Source organism: Camarhynchus parvulus, chromosome 9 (assembly GCF_901933205.1).
Source record: "Camarhynchus parvulus chromosome 9, STF_HiC, whole genome shotgun sequence".
Lineage (NCBI taxonomy): Eukaryota > Metazoa > Chordata > Aves > Passeriformes > Thraupidae > Camarhynchus > Camarhynchus parvulus.
The window spans coordinates 7805706-7825350 of NC_044579.1; the positions used below are offsets into that span (position 1 = coordinate 7805706).

The 19645-nt window shown below is 41.2% G+C and overlaps 1 protein-coding gene across 1 annotated transcript; it reads right to left on the reverse strand.

Annotated features, from left to right (window-relative positions):
* Positions 1-343: 343 nt before the first annotated feature.
* On the reverse strand, positions 344-18547 carry DCUN1D1 (defective in cullin neddylation 1 domain containing 1). Its single transcript, XM_030954390.1, has 7 exons — positions 18426-18547; positions 10590-10806; positions 9153-9321; positions 8526-8656; positions 4405-4487; positions 4071-4167; positions 344-3097 (listed from the first exon to the last, which is right to left on the reverse strand). The coding sequence occupies exons 1-7, from the start codon at positions 18426-18428 to the stop codon at positions 3018-3020; spliced, it is 780 nt and encodes a 259-aa protein (XP_030810250.1). The 5' UTR covers positions 18429-18547; the 3' UTR covers positions 344-3017.
* Between the last annotated feature and the right edge of the window lie 1098 nt (positions 18548-19645).

The following is a 19645-nucleotide window of genomic DNA, read 5'->3' on the forward strand; positions in this document are numbered from 1 at the left end:
ATGCAAGTCATAAGTTACCTATTAACAGGTTGATCAATAAGGAGTGGCTCTACTGCTGTACTTGAGGCACAGCTGAGCCACTGCAGTGTGTGGTGTCTTCCTCCACAAGCTGGGGCATCAGCTCCACGTGGGACTCGTAAACACTGGCAACAAGCAACAGGCAAGGTGGAGGGGCAGTTTTTAGATTTCTTTTTTCCCACCCAAGAGAAAGACTTGCCCTGAACTGTATTTATTCAGAACACACGTATTCCATGCTTTTTTCCCCCCACTCCCTAAAAGCACATTCCAGAAGTAAGTTTTACAAATAATACACTGAAACAATGCAGTACAAACCTCAGTCATGGCAATTTCACTGGAGCTTTATTGCCTCTGTTGGTAATGAGAGGGATTGTAAGAAGTTACATTTTGAACTTACAGAGATATGTAAATGATGGGTTTTTACTAAATATAATCTCAAGATTAAGTGTTTTATATCAGGGCACTTCTAATTTTGTACATATTTTAATGTATAAAAACAGTTTACAAACTTGATGTTTGCCTTCATTTTTTTTTCCCTTGACATTTGGCAAAATTAAATCAATCCATTTGCGGGGAGATCATCAAATTGAAGACATAAGCACTTACGAATTAAAGCAATCCAAGTAAGCAACTGGCTGCATTCTTAAAAAAAAAAAACCAAAAAAACAAAAAACAACCCCACACATCTATAAAGGAAAAAACCACATGGCCACATCCGAGCACGTTTCAGTACAAAATATTCCCTGTAACCAGGCATTTTGTCTTTAGAACAACACCCTGTTAAATCAATGTTTCTTTCAACTTCAGTCATTTTGAAAAACTTTTAAGATGCCATGATAGCACAAATAACCCTTTTCTGCAACATAATTAGTCAAAGTTTTTATGTATTTCTTTATAATTACACAGTAATTATAAGCATGTAGTACCAAACTGATGACAACACTATTTTGTTGGAAAGATCTTGCATTCAAAAGGAAGAGTCTCTAAAACACCACGGCATTTTGCCATTGCCCAACCCCAGACTTTTTTGAGTGACAAGTCTGCATTGGGATGAAAAGCAAGTCAGTTCTCCTCTCCAAGCACAGCATACTTGAACTAATCAATCTGAAACAGTACCAAAACCCTCAAGACAGAAAACAGCACGCAGAGATAACCTTGTCGAGCTTTTTTTTTTTCCACCCCACCCACCCCATAATTTCAAGTCCCCATTTTTATTTACACAAAACTGAGAAAGGAAATACTGAAAGCAGCAAAACACACAGTTTTTGGCATAGCCAATTCCAGTAGCTGGAGAAAGTCTGCAATGTTTTTGAGGAACTGTGTTTTTGGAATAAATGCACAACTGGATTTGCCAAAAGGGCACTGCTGTAAGGGGAGCCAGCCTTAGGGTCAACTGCACAGAGTACAAATAAAAAATTTAGTTGTTTAATAGTCAATTTTTCTTTAAAATACTTTTAGCATCTGCATAAAATCGTGCTGCAGTCTAGTGCAAGTACCAATGACTCATCTCAAGAATAATTCTTGCCTTATCAGGGCACTATTTAGAGCATGGACTTAAACCCCCTCTTCTCACTTGTAAGTATGGTCTGTCTCCTCTCCTGGAGCTCATTCTTTCCAGCTTGTTTTCCAGAGCAGGATTTATCAGGTCTCTTCCCAAGTAACTCAGTGAGGAGTAAAAGACCATAAAAGCAGCTCAAGAGCTCTTGTATTATTAAAGAATTGCATCTGATAAAACCTGCTTTGATCCAAATGGAGCGATTTAGTCAAATGCAGCAAGACAGAAGTAGTGATGATCAACAAAATAATTTAAACAAACAAAGCCAGTGTAGTAGTTTGTATCGGATCCGTGCTTGTTTGGGAAAGCTTTACACTGAATTTCTGTATTTGGCAACCACAGTGATATGTCAATTTAAGGAAAACTCAGCAAAATAATTTAAAAAAGGGTGTCATCCATAATGGCAGTACCTCTATGTTATGAAGATTTAACTTACCAGGATAATGGTTTCAAAACCCAGATTCACATCAACCTCACCAGCTTCTTGTACAACAGGGCCATTTGCTTTGTCACACCTCAGCCATAAAAGTCACATGTCTCAATTTAAAATACTGTCTTGTGTAGCAAACAGTTAAGACACAAATTCAGTATATTCAAGTGTTTGATTTCCACAGAAATGAAAAACCTTTCTTTGACAGACAGATAAGCATTTCGAAACTGTAATGAAATCTGATTTCTTAGAGAGTAACCTAGAGAACGCTGGCTTCTGTGAGGACACAGCTCAGCCCACTGCGGGCTCTGCCATGGCCCACGGGGGAAGTGCTCGAGTTGTGTCGTCCCCAAGCTGTCCCCACAGCAGCTGAGCCACCAAACCTCAGCCAGGCACCAGAGACCTCCAATGAACAGCCCTGGGGCTCCTGGATCATTCCTGCCACTGCTGTGACCAGAGACTCAAAACTCAGACGACACCTGCACTTTTCCAGAAAAGAAAAAACTCGGACCCAGTACACTTAAATATATCACTCTTGCAGGAAGTGCTATCAGTACAGTCTTTGCAACTAGCCCCAAGTGTGTATTTAAGGGTTCTTTTAAAAATTGCTTTGATGTTGATCTGTATAATTCAGATGCCATACAACAGTTGTTTGATGATGACCAGCGTTGTGCTTTATGTGAAATCAGAAACCTCAAAATAATAATAAAGCTTCTAGGACTTATGGGAGATGAAACTAGGGTGATCCACCAACAAAAAATAAATCCATGATGAAATCCACAGTGTTGGAATTTTAACGGGCAAGAGTGGTCCAGACTAGAAGAAAAGCCCAAACCACCAGTAGAAGAATGAAATATGATATGGTCCAAGATGTATCCTTAAAGGTTTGTCTCAACCCTCAGCCATATTGTGAGGATTGATCTTCAGTTCAGTCCAGCCAGCAGAAATTGACTGTGCAATTTTCCATTTCAGGTATTGTACACACTATGTACACTCTAGAAGGGTCCTTTAGTGCTACACTGTCGTACTTTTTGTCCCAGCAATTTGAGGGCGTGCAAATTCCACAAAGTCATCAATAAGAACTGGCCATGCCCCTAAAAGAGGAAAACACCAGAATGTAAGAACTTGGTTCAACAAGGCCTTCTTTCACAAGCTTCATATCCAGACAAGATATTTGCTTTCCAGTATTAAATTAGGCAGAGTTTGAAGCAAAAAATATAATTTTATTTTCCTCTTGAAATTTAAGAGCCAATTAAAGATTTCTGCTTCCTTTAAAGCCAGTTAAATAGACATCACTTTCAAGGGTCATCTTCCAGACAAAAACAAAAAACTGACCAAAATCCTAACTCAAAACTGACAAGGGAATGAGGATGGTCCATAATTACTAAATGAAGCTGGAGATGTTTGCTGTCTTCTGCTCTGGAGGTATCCCAAGTTTAGATTCCCCCCTCACTGAACTGATGTGCTGCCAAGGGCTGAGGGCAATCAGCTGTTCTTGGCTGCACATGGACTGAAGAGGAAAGATCAATACAAAAGTTTACAAGTAGGAAGTGAGTTCTGTTCAGCAACCCCTGTGTGCTGCCAGCTTCACTTCTATGTCAAAACATGTCCAAGGCTCACATAAACTGAAGCAACCAGACTTGAAAACATTCTCAGCTATGAAATGCAGTAACCAGAGGACCCTACACAGAGCTGCACAAACCATGGATCAGTTACTTGGATGAAGATGCCAAGAACTGCACCAATAGAGAATCTGTGGGTTTTAAATGGGCATATAGCAGGGTTTGTCTCAATAAGAAAGAATTTGAGGTTGTCTCAGTAAGAAAGAATTTGTGGCTGAGCTTAGAACAAAAAAAAAGAAAATGGATTCCATGAAAGCTCCAGCATTTCTTTTTAAAACATTAATAACAGATATGATTACAACATGCATTAAAGCAGTCCTAACTGGACTTCAGATCACCAGAAATACTCTAATGGAGCTGCTTTTGAGATTGTGTCAAAGCAGATACACATTAATAAATGTAACATAAAACACAGAAGTTAATGAGGGAAAATGGCAATGTTTACCTTCCTCATCATAGTTAGACATGTCATCTGCTATCATTGTACTAAAGTCTAGAAGAAGGTTCCAAGTATCCTTAGGAATTGATCGTTTATGATGTTCCTGTTTGGAGAGGTGGAAAATTTGTATTTAAAAAAAATAAATTAAAACCCTATTATACATTCATTTTTACTGTCTCAAACACATCCATATCCCCAAAACATATTTCTATTGTACACTCTATGAGTATCTGGGATTTAGGTCAAGACAGTCTATTTCATCTACTCAATAACTTAAACATGTTTATCTTCCAAGTTCTGAAAATACTGCAGTCCAGATTAGGTAAAGGTTTAAACTTACCAACAAAAATTTGTTCCACAAGTCTAGAAATTTAAATCTTCCATTAAGTACTAAATTCCAGTAGGCAATGGCCATTTCTAAATCTGTAATATTAAAATAATTACTTTTAGAGATATACATATCAAATATATAATCTCCACAAGTATCTAACACCAGGATGAACCATGCATCCATAAACGTGAAAAGATTAAACTCATGCAAATATACTCATGGATCCTTTACAAAAAGGCAACCATAAATAAAGTGTTACACACATATTTTACATTTTACAGAACTGAAAATTGCCTATATTAATATCTAACATAGCCAAAACCCCCCAGGACATTTCGTATGCCTTTTGCAATCTAACAATACTTTAGTTAAAATTCAGCAAAATATTTTCAGTTAAAGATGCTATTGGCTTGAAACTAAAATTTGTAGTATTTTGTACTGAGACTTTCTTTTTTTTTTTAATGTACAAAGTACAATTAAGATAAAACCAACTCTAATGATTTCATTTTCATTTTTTAATGATTTCATTCATAAGGCAACCTTATTACAAGTGCTGCCTTTGTAATGAGACTTTTGTCAAGTGCTCATTTCTGTAGTAAAGATTTCCTTTTGAAAGAGAATCTTTAGGTAGTGTCCTTGAGCAGACAGAAGATAGTTGGTTTATTTGTTGATGGTGGTGTTTTGGTTGAGTTTTTGCTTTTGTTTTTTTTTTTTTTTGTTAGTGGTTTGGGGTAGTTTTTGGCTGTTTTGATTTGGGATTTTTTTTTACTTTTGTTTGTTGGGTGTTTTTTGTGGTGGGTTGGCTTTTTTTGTTCTTCTTTCCAAGCCTCCAGTTAAATTCCTGCTTGTTTGGAATGAGTGAAGCCTGGCCTGACAGATTTGAGAGCAGCCCCCCTGCCTGTCAGAGCTTGAGCAGGGCAGCAGCTCCCAAAAAACCCTGAATAGTCTGGCTGGAGGGGAGGGACAGAGGCAGCTCCCCCCGCCCTGGGGAGGGCCAAAGGCTGAAGTGCCAGGAGGGGCAGACAGGAGCTTGGGAGCACATAAAGAGATTTGGAACCCACAACTCTGCCCAGGGTCACCTGCACTTCCAGGAGTTACCAGGGGATTGCTGCAGCACCAAACCCCACTCACTGTGAACTACCAAATTCAGTATCCTCTGCCACAGGATGTCACACAGTGACCCCAAAAGGCTGCCCAGGTAAGTGGCCTCTTTTTTATAAAAGCTCTTATGGCAGTCTAGCACATAAACAATCCCCTTGTGGAAGCAGGGGGAGAAGGCACAGGATCAACTGCACACCTCAGGAAAAGAAGAAAAAAACCCACACCAATAACCCAAGAGCTCCACTCCCTTCCTTCCCCCAGGATGCCCAAATATTTAAAAGAACCCAGGGAGGTAGATCTTGGAGGTGAAACCAACACAAACAAAACAAAGTATGAAATTTGCATTGCTGGAGGGAAAACAGGAGCTGATGAGGAGTTGCAGAATTGGTGAGCATCTGATATTGAAAAGTTCTCAAACAGCAGAGTCACATTATAATATCTCCTGACCAAAGCACGGAATAAAATTTGTGCAGGATTTTCTGCTGTAAAGCTGCAAAGAGGTTTGATTTCAGACAAAAGTGCAAGAAGCAGAGACAAATTACACAGAAGTCACCACTCCTCAGAAAATACAGCTGTATCTGAAAATGGCAACTCATTCAAGACTGTAGAAGCTCAAAGTCTCTCTTTAACAAGAGACAGAGGTACAAAAACATGCATTCTAGCTTTCAACTACAACTACTGTCTTTCTAAAAATTAATAGATACAAACTTCAGAGGAAGTTGATCAGTTCCTCAAGGAAAAAGATTAAAAACTAAGTTTTATTTACTTGTGTTGCATTAATGGTGTGCATACAAAAAGGCAAGGTGATCAAATCACTGCATTTTAGAGTGGTTTGTAAACAATCACTATAAACAAACTGTGCATTCTGACATTTTTATACAATTTTGAGGTAATTGCTTGTGGGTAAGCAAAGGCTGTTAAAAGCTACATCTCAGGATGCTGCAACCTCAAACTCACTGTATGAGTCCAAACATGTAAAGCATGATGACATAATACCTTGGGACAAACTACATTTTTAAAAATAAATCATATGAAATAACAAAACTGGAAGGTAAAGATATAATTTTAGGTTTCTGTAAGTGTGAAAATGCTCGGTGAAATCCTCCTGGATCAAATATAAGAGTCTCAAAATTCCTCCATTTTGAATTTTATCCAGAGACATGCAAGAGAAGCAAACAATGTTTGAGATGATCACCAGCTACAGGGTATTCTCCAATGAGATGCAAATATCACAAGAACTTTTCAGACACCCTCCTACTTACACAGTAGTAAGGAATTATGCAGAGGAAATATATTTCCAGAACTGTGCCTGAACTACTGCACAATGTTTGCAAGATTAGAGGCCAATATACATTAAAATCAATTTGGCAAGTTCCTACAAGCAGTTATTTAGACACACCAAAATTAATTGCCTAACTAGCAGCACTTACTTTGCAGCTCTGTACTTCTCCCAGTATTGTTTTGCTCCAGGGTTTCCAGAATTATTCTGCCCTGTTGTAAATTCATGCCTAGAACTGTGTATTTATGAGCACCAAAATGGCTGGTAAGCATCCAGACTTTAGGCTCAAGACTTCCAGACCCAGATTTTAAAACAAAAGCAATTTAAAAACCTACCTTACACTATGTATATGCTATATGGATCTCAGAAAACTATACCTGTCTGCCACTGCTAGAGCTTAACATGCAGGAAGAAGCTTTATGATGAATGAGAAATAAAGCAAGTGAATGAGTTTTCCTGGGAAATTAATCCCACAATTCAGTTGCTGTCCACATTTTCCTTGTTGTAGCAGCCTAAAAAATTTATGATGATTTTCTACAAGAAATACAAATCAGCCTATTCATTTATTTGCATGATTCAGAAATGACTACAATCATACACAAGTATTTTCAGATGGTTTAGCAGCACTTTTAGCTCCTTTGGATACAATGAAATTCACAATCCACTGAAAACAACACACAAGATAATAGCCAGATGTCAAAGAAGGACATAGAGCTTTTGCTTATTTACTTATTTTTCAATACTCATTTTAAGCCAAAAGTTGGTCTGTACATAAAAGCCAGTAAAACTAAAGCAGAAAGCTCATCTTCACACAGCCTGGGAATGCAAAGCTGTCCAGTGGCAACCAGTTTAGAGCATTTTCATTACTGAGAAGAGCAAATTCACAAGCTGCCAAGGAAGAACCTACCAGCCTTTCCATGTTTTATTACTTCTCAAAACCAGAAAAATTAACTTAAGAAGTTACAGGATCATGAAAGGCTAGCTATGGCTAACAACCAAATCTCACTGTAGAGAAATTAATGTACATCCTGGCTGTTTAACATCACTGCTTGAAAGAAATTTTTATTCCCTCATTTTTGTTGTTTCGAATAGACAGAGCTACAGTTTGTTGCTTTAATTCCATCCAAACTGTGATGTTCTGAAATTATTTTTAATAAGTTATTTTTCCACTCCACCTGTTACATCAACTAAAGCCATACTCCATGTGTGAACTCTGAAATAATGACAAAAAAGCCTTCAGTGAGGTAAGGGGAAAAAAAACTCTAGGTAGGCACCAGCAGCCATCAGGCCCAAAACACAGGAATCCATTTGTACCATTCCAATTCTACCCTGCTAAGACATTTGCAAGCATTTCTGGTGTTACAAGGGATTGTACAAATGTACTTACACAGAAAATGGTTTTACAGCTTCAATTTATCCTAAAAGTAAAAATTCAATTAATCTGTTCAGTGCTGCAAATTCTAAGTGGTGCAATTATGTCTTTAATATAAGAACATAATCCATTGTGCTTACTGAGAACTGCACTCACTCTGAGTGAATGAATAAACCTTCTCCCATAAAATTCTGTAGCCTTTATTAATAATCAATTTGAATACCTTAAATTGACATCTATCTTTCAAAACACAGATGTATTTTATCCCAAGGGTGATTATCTTTCAGATACATTGGATCACAATAATACATTCATTTACTGCTTTAATTAGTACTTTCCAATATTTATGAACAAAAGCTTATGAATTAGAATACATACCTAAACCTTTCTGTCCTGGATTTTTTGCAAAGTTGAATGTAAATTGATAAAAATCCTTAAATCTTCCTGGCTCTTTTAATTCTTGTTCCATTTTAGGAATCTGGGCCTTCAGTTTTTCTATGCTGTCACATCTGCATTTTTAAAAAGCACATTTGTTTGTATATTTATGTATTATTCATTTTGCCATAAAAATGTGAGTTAAACAAAAATCTATGAACTGTTTGTAGAACACAATATGGTTATCAAAACAGAATTCAGGAAACCTTTGATGAGTCTGCACCTCTACAAGAATTTCATTTGTTATTTCTTTATGTTGCATTTGCACATATACCTGACATACCAGGTTCTAGAATCCACAAAATTTTTAGGAAAATGTGATAAAGACTCCTGCACTCTCACAAGGCAGAGAAAGCCCAGGTGTGCCCAACATCCCTGCTCTACCTGCTAGAGCAGCTCTGTGCCAACCACCACACAACCCTCACACAACCAAGGCCAGGCTGCATTTTCCAGAGGCAGACAAGAAATGCTGGGCTCTGAAACACCTCAGAAAAGACACCAAGACTGAGAACTCCCCAAAACGGGACACTGGATCACACTGTGACCATCTAACACTCAGTGAGCACTTACCCCAGCTCAGTCATTCCATCCATGAATTCCAGCTTTGAGAATTCACACTGTGTTGCGGCCCGGAATTTCCACGCGATGATGAGCACGGTGATGCTGGCTGGGTCAAGGGCTAGGTCATCACAGAACTGCTGAATTCCATCTATACCAATCTTGTTTTCATCTTGAGGATCTTGGGCACATAAAAGTAAGGATGAAGAAAAAGGTATTTGAAAAAGCTAATTAGTTCAGCAAGTATACTTAAGACAGGGAAACATTTTCAAGAAGCCATTTCTGGGATCTGGCCTTATAAGAGAGTATTTTAAAAACAAAATTAAATGAGTGCTCCCAATGGTTAAGCTTTAACAATTGAGGCAGTTACTGCAATAAAGCCTCCCATACAATGAAGATCATGTTATTTTAATTGAGAGACAAAAGCACCACAAACATTTATTTTCTGCCTAATAATATGCAGGATCTTCTGACTCATTCCCTACAGAGCACAGTGGTTCTCTCCCCCCAGCACACTCCATTTTTGGCCTCTTTGGTCAGACTGATGAGCTGTGTTCCCATAGAAGCCTTTCTTCAGTGATCATTTCCAAGTTGTACCAACACCCAAATCTCCCATCCACAGCTCCCCCAAGAGCAGATTTAGGCATTTCCTGGCCCACAGGAGATTTCCAGCATGCAGAGGTTGGACACAGTAACCTCCAGGGGGAAGTTATGCTGCTCCATTAGCGATTCCAAGTCAGCCAGGTCCACGCCTCTTTCCACAACGGAATCAACATCTGGTCTGGAAGTGAGATGCTCACATTTCAACTGTACTAACAAAGATCTACTAACACAAGCCAACACAGACTTCACAAAAATGGTATTTGGATTATACATATAAAACATAGGAAAACTGAAAGGAAACAGAGCACTTATTTTCAGATTAAGTGCTAAAACACAGGATTTGTTCTGCTCTACTGAATCCCCTTTATGTGACAGGATATCAGTTAAACACTGGCTATATAACAGATACAGGGACTTTGTTTTCTTTTACACTCTTTTTGTAACTACCTGATAAGAACAAGCTGAATAAAAACTAAGGTAGAACCCATCCCTAGTATGCAACCACCTTGTCCTTTGTCAGGATCAAGTCCTGTGTGATGTGCCTTCCTCAGGAGACTTACCTAAAATCCTCATTAACCATCACAATTACTCACTGCACACACAGTTCCAGCTCAGACCCTAATGTCCTACAAATGTAGATACATCCAGAGCAAATAAAGTAACTGCATGTAATCCCTATGAGGCAGAAACCTACCTATATTTCCCTTCCAATTTTTATTATTAGCACAGAAAAAAAAGCTAAAAGAGTCAGTTAAGATTTCCCAGCACAAGAGCACAACATCATCAACACACTGTAAATAAGAATTATACAAGTATGAAATAAGCTTTAAAATTCAGGGTACTCACCTTTGTATCTGTTATATAGTTGTTCTAACTTCTTTCTGTCCAGTGATCCTTTAACACTCTCTCGTATATAAAGTTCAGGATTTTGGAAAAAGTTGTCTGTTGCAACATCTAACTTCCAGTCATTTTGAGACAGACAACTCACTGCTGTCTTTTCACTAGATTGTGTGAAGACCATAAACTGACGCACTTTATCCTTCTGTGATGATTTCAACTTGTTCTAGTGAAAACAGACAATACTGTAACTACAAATGTCTACTGGACAAAAAAAAACAACCCCACCAGTAAATAAAAACCAGTCTCTTTATGCTTTTTAAATCGGTATCTTTATCCCAAGCAATCAAGATATCAAAATATCTGATCAAGTTCCTCCAGAGGTGGGGCAGAACTGAGCAGTTTAGCACCTCTGAGCAGCAGGCTGGTGTCCCTTTGGTCCCAGTTACTGCAGGACCAGGGAACGGGATCTCCTGAGGTGCCTCTTGATGGCAGCAAGGGACCAGGCTGGGCCATCCACTTCAGGGAGCTACACACTGAAATACCTTAAAGACTTCTTTTCCTTTAAAGAGATTTTTCACTTTGAAGGTTCTCAGCTCCACCTACAAAATTTGCAAAACATTCCAGCGAGGAGGCATTGTCTCCATTTCACAGGTGCAGCAACCGAAGCTAAGAAAAAAAGAGCCAGTGGTGCCTGAGGCAGGCGGGGGAGTGAGTAGCCAAGGTGAGAGCTCTGGAATTCCAGGCCTCCTGCCCAGACCCAGCCATCCCGCCCTGCTCCAGCCCAGAACTGAACGCAGACTTGCTGCTTATCAGCACAGAGGGATTCCCAAGGATATTTCTGATGAGGAGAAGCACACAAGATTTCAAGGTATGAGTTCCACAAAACTAACTGCTCATCAGGAGAAAGCAATCACAGCTCCTGTACTACACCCAAATTCAGATCCACAGTTCACTCAATACAGTCAAAGCAAACACTCCCAATGTTACAACCTGGTACATAAAAGTTCTGACAAAATTTTAAGTCAGGATTGGATTCCTTACCTGGCACAAATATTTCATTTTTAATTTACTTTGTATTCTAACCAAAACTTGTATATTCTGCTCATTATTGTATCTGTAATTTCAACAGCTCCTTCTCAGTGAATATGGAGAAAAAGGGCAAAAAAAACCCCCCATGACATAATAAAATTCAGGCAAAGAATGATTTAGGAGCAGTATGTGTTCAACCTCTTAATTCCAAAGTGTTAATTAGTGTTCAATCACATCATCATAAGAAAAAAGAACTAATGCTTCAGAACACAAAATCATCTGTCCTAAAAGCCAGGATTAGTTTGCTGTGGCTTGATGATGAGTGTGAACACTTATATTTGTAAGAATAGTCAAGTTACCAACTTCAGAGTTACACCACTGAAAAAAATACAAGAACATCACATTTGGTTTAAACTGATAACCACATAATACACTGAATAGAACAATACCCTGAGCACAGCTCCGGTGCACCCCATGCGTCAATGCCTGGCTCCAGAGCAGACATTCAGCACCTTGCACTACTGAGCTCACACTTCCACAAAAATCTCTTACACTGACAAGGCCAGGTGGAACAACTTCCAGAAATGACTAATGAAGTTTTAGTTGCAGCTATTTAAAATGTATTGTAAACTCAGATTATTGAAAACAAACCACTGAAAGAAATCCCAAACGAAGACGAAACAATCCCAAATTTAAATTTCTCTATCAATTACCAGCTTCCTCTAATCAGTTCCACACAGCCAGACTGCTGCATCACCACAGACTCAGCTGCACTATAGGGCAGCCATACTTAATTATCTTAGTTTTTCTTTTTTTCTTTTTTTTTCTTTACAAAGCTAGTGCCTTGAATCTTTAGTATTTTGATTTTTTAAAAACGTGTACACATAAGTATGCATAGCCCATTTAATAGTGAGTACTCTCTAAAACCTCAGGAAGCTTTGTTCTTCCCTGTTCCTGCAAGGGTGAACTCTAAAAGCAGTGACATCCCACAAAAAGTCAAGGAACAGGTTTAAATAGGCTTTACCATGGATGCCCAGGATCACAGGAGGTGGTATGTTCTGCATCTTGACACATAAAAGAAGAGTGCAATTTGTTAGAATAAAAACTTGCAGCATAAATGCCTTTTATGATAAAATTTAAATTCTACATATGTACATGAGATTTTGCCATGCTTGGGGCTCCCTAAGTGATAGCAACAACATAAAACCTCTTCAAAAGAAGATTGAAATTGCAAAGAATCAAGCAGCTAATTACAACATTCAGTAAGGTATAAGATGCAATAAATCACACTGTTCAGCCATAATATTTTTCTTTAATATTCGTCTTTTTCCTGGTCAAACATGAGCTTACTTTTAGTGAAGTGCCAAAACCCTTTCTTTATATTTGATGAATGCTTCTGCAGAACCTTGCCAGTATGGACAAGACACTCCACATCCTAAGTGACTGGGCACTCTCTGCAGACCTACTACAGGACAGCAAGAGATGGAATTACTGCTGAGTTTTTATTATCCTATTATAGCTCTTCTTCCAGCACATTAAAAACCCACACTTCAAGCAGGAACAGGTTCCAAACCTCCTGCACTTTTGAGGGCTATTTCTAGACACTGAGCACTAATACTCTATTATTGTTTCAAGTGCAATAGAGAGCAGCACATAACCTTTAATCCTACAGTCATCAGGCAACAAATACCTGACACTGAAATTGTGCTCACTGTAATGCAACAGAATCCACGTAAAACATCTCAACTTTAACACAGGTTAAAAAGGAAGATAGAGTTTTATTTAACAGATATGTGTCTTGCCTATATATACAAATGAACACCAATGGAAAGCAAATGAAACAAATTTGTACTCTTATTTCTTGGATTAAAAGGCAACGGAAAAATTCAGTTCTGCAAGCCTTTGATCAAGTTTGTGTGGTATCCAAGCTACCTTTCATAATAAGGATGTCACAAGACAGATAACCTTACTTTTAAAACACAGAATAACTTCTCCAAATGAAAAGCTACATAGTGTAGATTCATAAAACTACACTCAGTCTAATCAACATCTGGTTCTATAATTTTGATTTTAAAACGAAGATTTGCCTCTTACAATGAAGTACCAAATTTGAATACTCTAATTCAATATCCTTCCCTTGATCAGATACTTCAGTGAAAAATTACAAATAAAAAATAAAACACTTGGACTTTTATTCCCCCAAGTAATTTTTTCTCCTAGTCTCAGGTACAAAAAATGCTAGAACTTCTCTACCAACTCTGACTACAGCATTATTTTTCCTTATCTCCTGCACTGTTTTGAGTCACCCCAGATTCAAAGATAAGTTCTGCACACTGGTCATCAACATTTTGCAGACAGTTAATAGCTGAATGATGGCTCCACTCTCCTGGATAAGGTTCATGGGGAAACAGCACCAACCTTTGTCCCACACTGCCCAGACTGGAGAGCCGAGGATCCCTACTCCAGCCTGTTCTGGGACTTGGCTCAAAGGTCCCATGTGGCCCCAGTAAGACAAGCAGGGCTCGATGAGTTCTGCTGCCCAAACTCCCTTGTGGCCCCCAAGGAAGGCATTCACACAGTCACTCATCAGTGAATGACTGCTTTGCACCTTTCCCAGCCACTGATACAGACCATCCAAATCCTGGGAGTTTCACTGCTAAGCAAAGGAATTTGAACGATGAGACATCTGCGCTTTTGTTTCAGGCAGGACTCAAGGAAAAGCCTGTTAAGTTCTCATGCATGTGACAGGTAAAAGCCTTTTCTAAAATAGTATCAACCTCCACGAAGTCTCGGCCTTTACACCGAGGCACTCAGACTCCAGCAGGAGCTGTGGCTGTGCGAAGGTCCCTGCTCCTCCCCAGGACCCAGCTCAGTCCCACAGGCTCGGGGATGCAGCCCCTCACCCGACTGCCACTCCTGTCCCTTGATGTGACACCAATGGCCAGGGGAGTTCTGCTCCTGAACCATCCCACCTTGGACTGTATCCATGACAGGAACCAAAGGCACCTAAAAACGTCTCCTTTACTGCTTGTATTCAACAAACACATGGCTAAAGCTTAAAAGGCAGAATCACGAGTATTTTTCTTTGTTTTGTAGGAAAAACGTTAATTACAACAAAAATCTACAAATAGACAGAACTGCATCTTAACCCACCAACAGTGATGGCACACAGGCATACTACTAAAAAAATCTAAGGTAAAGACAAAATAATGAAAGTAAATAGCCACAGTTTCTGAATACTACAACTACAACTACATTTTATTTTCCACGGCAGTTTCTATAAGAGAGGGCACACAAAGTAAGACAGGACATTTGTAAGCTTCTGTTTCAAACAGAAGTGAAATCTACTTGGCTGCAGTGGAACAGAACGAAAACACTTTAAAAGTTTGTTGAGATATAAAATCCAAGGGAAAAATCACAACATAAAGTTGCTTTCCACCTTCTATAATGTCCTTTTAATGGATAAAATAATTTCAGTATTCACATGCAGGCAGAAGGTCAATATACAGCTACCCAGAATATTGCCGTAGATATAATGGTAATTCATGCTAACCTGAGAGGTGAAGGAAACACAAAAATCAGGGCTTTTCCAAATAAAAAAGGACAACATAAAGCAGCCAGTTGTTTGGCATTCTTAACTCTGGTCCAGGGCACAAGCTCTATTCATAGCGTATATTTGCATTGGCACCATAAAACATGAGTAAAATATCAAGAGCTACATAATAAATTTCACACCTTGTTCTCAGAGTAGTTCATATTCTTGAATATTTTTTTCATGGCTCTAGTTAAAAGTGATTTAAAGTATCAGTTCAAAGGGATCTCTGGTAAGCTAGGAGAGGAAACAGAATCATGCACCATCTTGTCAAGTGCTCTGACTACTCCGTCCGAAGCGTAATGCCAAGAATCTGAAGTTTTACCGTGGGACAACCAAACCTCAACTATTTAATATCAACAAACTGCTTCAGACATGCGTATGCACCACTGCTTACACGTATAAACAGCTGGCCTTGCAGAATAGCTCGTGGAGTTAAACACCACATAACAATGTCATGAAGTGCACTAACATTACAGGAGACAGCGTCAGACATGAAATTCTTGTAATATGAAATTTTACAACTTCCTGTCAGCTGAGGTTTGCAGTAAGAAATTAGGTATTTATCAGCACAGAAATATTTTTCAGAGAACACAAACTGGACAATATAATAGATAATATAAATAGAGACAAGGCTAGCACATGGCTCTGGATAAAGATGTAGATAATCACACACCTGCCTTGATTACCACACACAGTTCTAAATTCATTAAATCATTCAGAATCGTACAGGCAGGGAAGAAGGCTCAGAGTACAATGGACCAGGTTGCTGCTCTGCCTTGATTCATTGGCACACCACTGTCCTCAGGATGAGATGAAGTACTAACACTCTAACATAACACTTTAACAGGGGAGGTGAAGGACAGCACTCCTGCAGGTGCTGCTCAGCCAGCTCAAATGAAGAGTGGGTAAGCAAGGCTGAGTGCTCCCAGCAGCCCTAGGAATACTGCCAGGGTGGTGTCCCTTCCAGATCCAGGACAAAGATGGTTCAAGGGCAGGAAACCTCTGTCCTGAAGGCACAAAGCTCTGGCCATATGGACACTGGTGAGACTAGGGCAGTGCTCAATCTGGCAGTGCTGCATGGACAGGTGGGAGCCAGGTCCCAGCTGCAGGAGCCTGTGCCATGGCATTTGCTGTGCTGGACGAGCCACAGCCTCTGGGAGGCCAAGCCAGAGCAGTTGTGTACATGGGCACAAAAATGGGACATGGAATCTCATGTTTCTGGATGGGCATCCTCAGATCTCTGTGAAGTCTCCCTCCCTTTCCCCTAACCAAACAGGATTTTGCCATACCACAAGTAAGGAACAGAATCCTACACCCAGGCACTGGAAACCATCCATACCTGTATTTACTACTTCTAAAAGCTGCAGTCTGTCATTCAGTCCCACTTCAGGGTCATCCTTTCACCTGGGTGCTGGAGCCAACAAGCACAACCTAGAACACAGCTGTTTGCACAGGGCCTAACAGCTCTGCTGGGGGCCATGAGTGGAGTATTCACATACTCCCTCCCATCTGATAAATACCAATCTACCAGCACAGAATTGCTACACAGAATGTGTCTGCTGGCTCTTCAGTTAAGTGCTTCCAAGAAGACCAGGCAGACAGAACTCTGCTGTTTCTCACAAAAATATATTCTCTGAGTAATGGGCCTCACTATTTCTGTTATAATGCCACTTTGTACAGTATGGTTCAATTTAAATTTCAAATCTCACAGCCAGCCAATAATATATGTACATTCAAGATATCAACTGTCTATTTCATCAACTGTGTATCTATTTTGCCTACCTACACTGGGTATACTGTGAGACAGGTCTAGGTGATTTTTATGGAAAAAAATTCTTCATAAAAAGTTGTGTAACATTACTGTGTATGCACAATTTCAGACAGTCCCAGACCTGCAGAATTACAGTAAGACAAGTTTACAGTCTGAACTTTATTCAGACTTCAGTCTTAAGTTCTCATAAAAAAACACAAATGAAGATCTACATCAAACTATTCAATTAAAAATTATACTAGTTACACAGTGACAAGTTTATTAGAGGTCTGCACACCACTAATTTAAATGCTGGCTAACCAAATTTTTATGCCAACGTAACTCCATCAATTAAAGGTGACGTTGTAATTTTTTTTAATATGTTTTTAACTCTGCTTGTCAGAATAGTATTAACAACAAGTATAAAATATCTTTATACCAATAAGCATACACCAGATCTTACAACTCCCTCCTACACCCTTCCTAAGACTATAACACTGCTACAGAAAAGTACTGCTTTAAATTGTACAGGTGTAGTAGCTAAAGCTGTTACAACATTTGAATATGGAGAAAGCCTACTATAAACTGTTCCCTCTGGTGCATAAGGCACTGTGCAAGAAGCCAATGAGGGCCTCCTTAATTAAATTAAAGGAATATATTTTTCTTTTGTTTAGGCAAACAAAACCAGCAAATGTTGTTCTAAACACTGCAGTTTCCCCCTACAAGAAGCAAGGGAGAAAGTCAGTCGATTTGGAAGTCCACAGCCAATCCTCATCATAAATAGAGTATTACAGAGAAAATGCAAGATAAACCTTTAGAAGACCTTTACTAGGATGACCTCTGCAAGGCCCTCCTTTACAACATTTCTATGAAAACAACTAAGACCTTAGAACAATTATCCAGAAATTCTCCAACAGAATCCCAGCTCAAGAAGCATCAACACCCCTAAGTTTCCCTGTGAGCTGACAGCACTTAATGGGCCCTGAGATGCCTGAAATCCTGCGGAAAAACTCCGAGCAGCCCCTGGTTGCGGGCAGCCCCTTGCACTCCCTCGGTGCTGCTGCAGGCACAGGGCACAGAGCTGCCCGCAGCACGGCTGCTCTCTCGCAGAGGCTCCTGAACCCTCACACCAGGTGCCAGCGAGCCCCTCCCGCCGTGCGGGGCCTGCCGGGGCCCCGCGGGTCGGAGCCTGGGCGGGATCCCGGCGCCCCCCGCTTAGGCCCCTGCCCGGAGCAGCCCCCGCCGCCCGCCCCGCGGCCCCGGCCCGCGCCTCACACGCCGGCCCTGCCGTGCCCGGCAGGAGGACGAGCAGCCCCCGGGCCAGCACATCGTGCCCGGCTGCGGAGCCCCCGGACACCGGCCATTCGGCCGCTCCCGGACACCCAGCGCGCCACGACCAGGCCGCGCTGCCCCTGCCCGGCCCTGAGGCGCCGCGCTGGGCCCAGAGGGGCCCCGGGCGGCCGCTCACCATGGTGGGGGCTGTGCGGGCCTCTCCCCTCCCGGTTCGGGCGGACACTGAGGGCGGCGGCGGCGGCGCTTCCTCCGGCGGCGGCGGCTCCCGGCTCCTCACGGGCCCTTCCGCCGCCTTCCCCCGCTCATGCGCAGTGCGGGGAGCCGGGAGCCCTCGCAGGGGGCGGCCCCGGCCGCGTTCCCCGGGAGCGGCGGCAGCGAACGGCGGGCAGCCCTCGCTCGGCGCTGAGGTCGCGGCGGGCACCGGGCGGGCCTCGGCCTGAGCAGGAAAGGGAAGGAAGGGAGGGGAAAAGTCCCCCGGAGCCTCCTGGAGGCTGTTATGGGGTGGGCTTGGGGCTCGGAGGGGATGCGGCGGGGGCAGGCGGGGGTGCGGGCTCCCAGCAGCTCCTCACCCCGGGACCCGCTGTTCTGTCGGGGAAACTCCCTGTGTGTTCCTATTTCGTCAATATCAAAAGGTCAAACACTTTTCGAGCATCCAGTGTGAGCGCCAGGGTCGTGTGGCCGCCGTTCCCGGAGGCCTGAACACGGAAAGGGCGAGATGGGAAAATCCCCCGTGGTTTCCAGGATGGATTCGCAGAAGAGGCACAATCGCCTGCTGAGCAGCCATGGAGACCTGGGGAAGGTGAAGTCTCGGGGCAGCAGCTTTACAGAGGAGCGCCTCCACACCTGTAAGATTGCCCTGATTTCCCTGGTCCAGGCTGTGATCCCCTTTGGGGAGCTGTGGACAGGTGTAGCTCTTCCTGCAGTAGCATAGCTGTACTAGCAGAAGGGGCTGCAATGGTTAAATCACGGCTTGTACCACTATCCCAGACAGTTGTTTTTTCCCAGGAAAGCTTACTCTACCTACTGCAGGCTTTTGGCAGCCAAGGGAGTTTGGGGAAGCAAAATACTTGCTGATAAAACTCACAGTGGTGGCAAACTGCTGTTGTGAAGGACAAAGGTTTGAGATCTGATCTTGTTCTCTCATCTCCTGCTGAGTTTGGAGCTATTAAAGTAAGCTTCTGTATTTATTATGACTGGTATGATTGCACACACCACAGAGAAATTAAGACTTCATAAAGCCATTCCTCATCATGGATGTCCACAGTTTATGTATGTGTTTTTATAGAAAAGAATCTGAATTGTTTCTTGCTGACTTTCCTGAAAATCAGAGCAAAGCTTAGATGGGAGTGTTAGGAGTTAAGTTGTATTTGGTGAGGAAAATCAGGCCTGTCCTGT

Excerpts from the sequence above, each read along its gene's own strand:
- DCUN1D1 (XM_030954390.1), bottom strand. Across the intron at positions 8,657-9,152 it reads GATGGAATGACTGAGCTGGG|ATGTGACAGCATAGAAAAAC; the intron begins GTAAGTGCTCAC and ends TTAAAAATGCAG. Across the intron at positions 3,098-4,070 it reads GTCTAACTATGATGAGGAAG|GGGCATGGCCAGTTCTTATT; the intron begins GTAAACATTGCC and ends TTCCTCTTTTAG.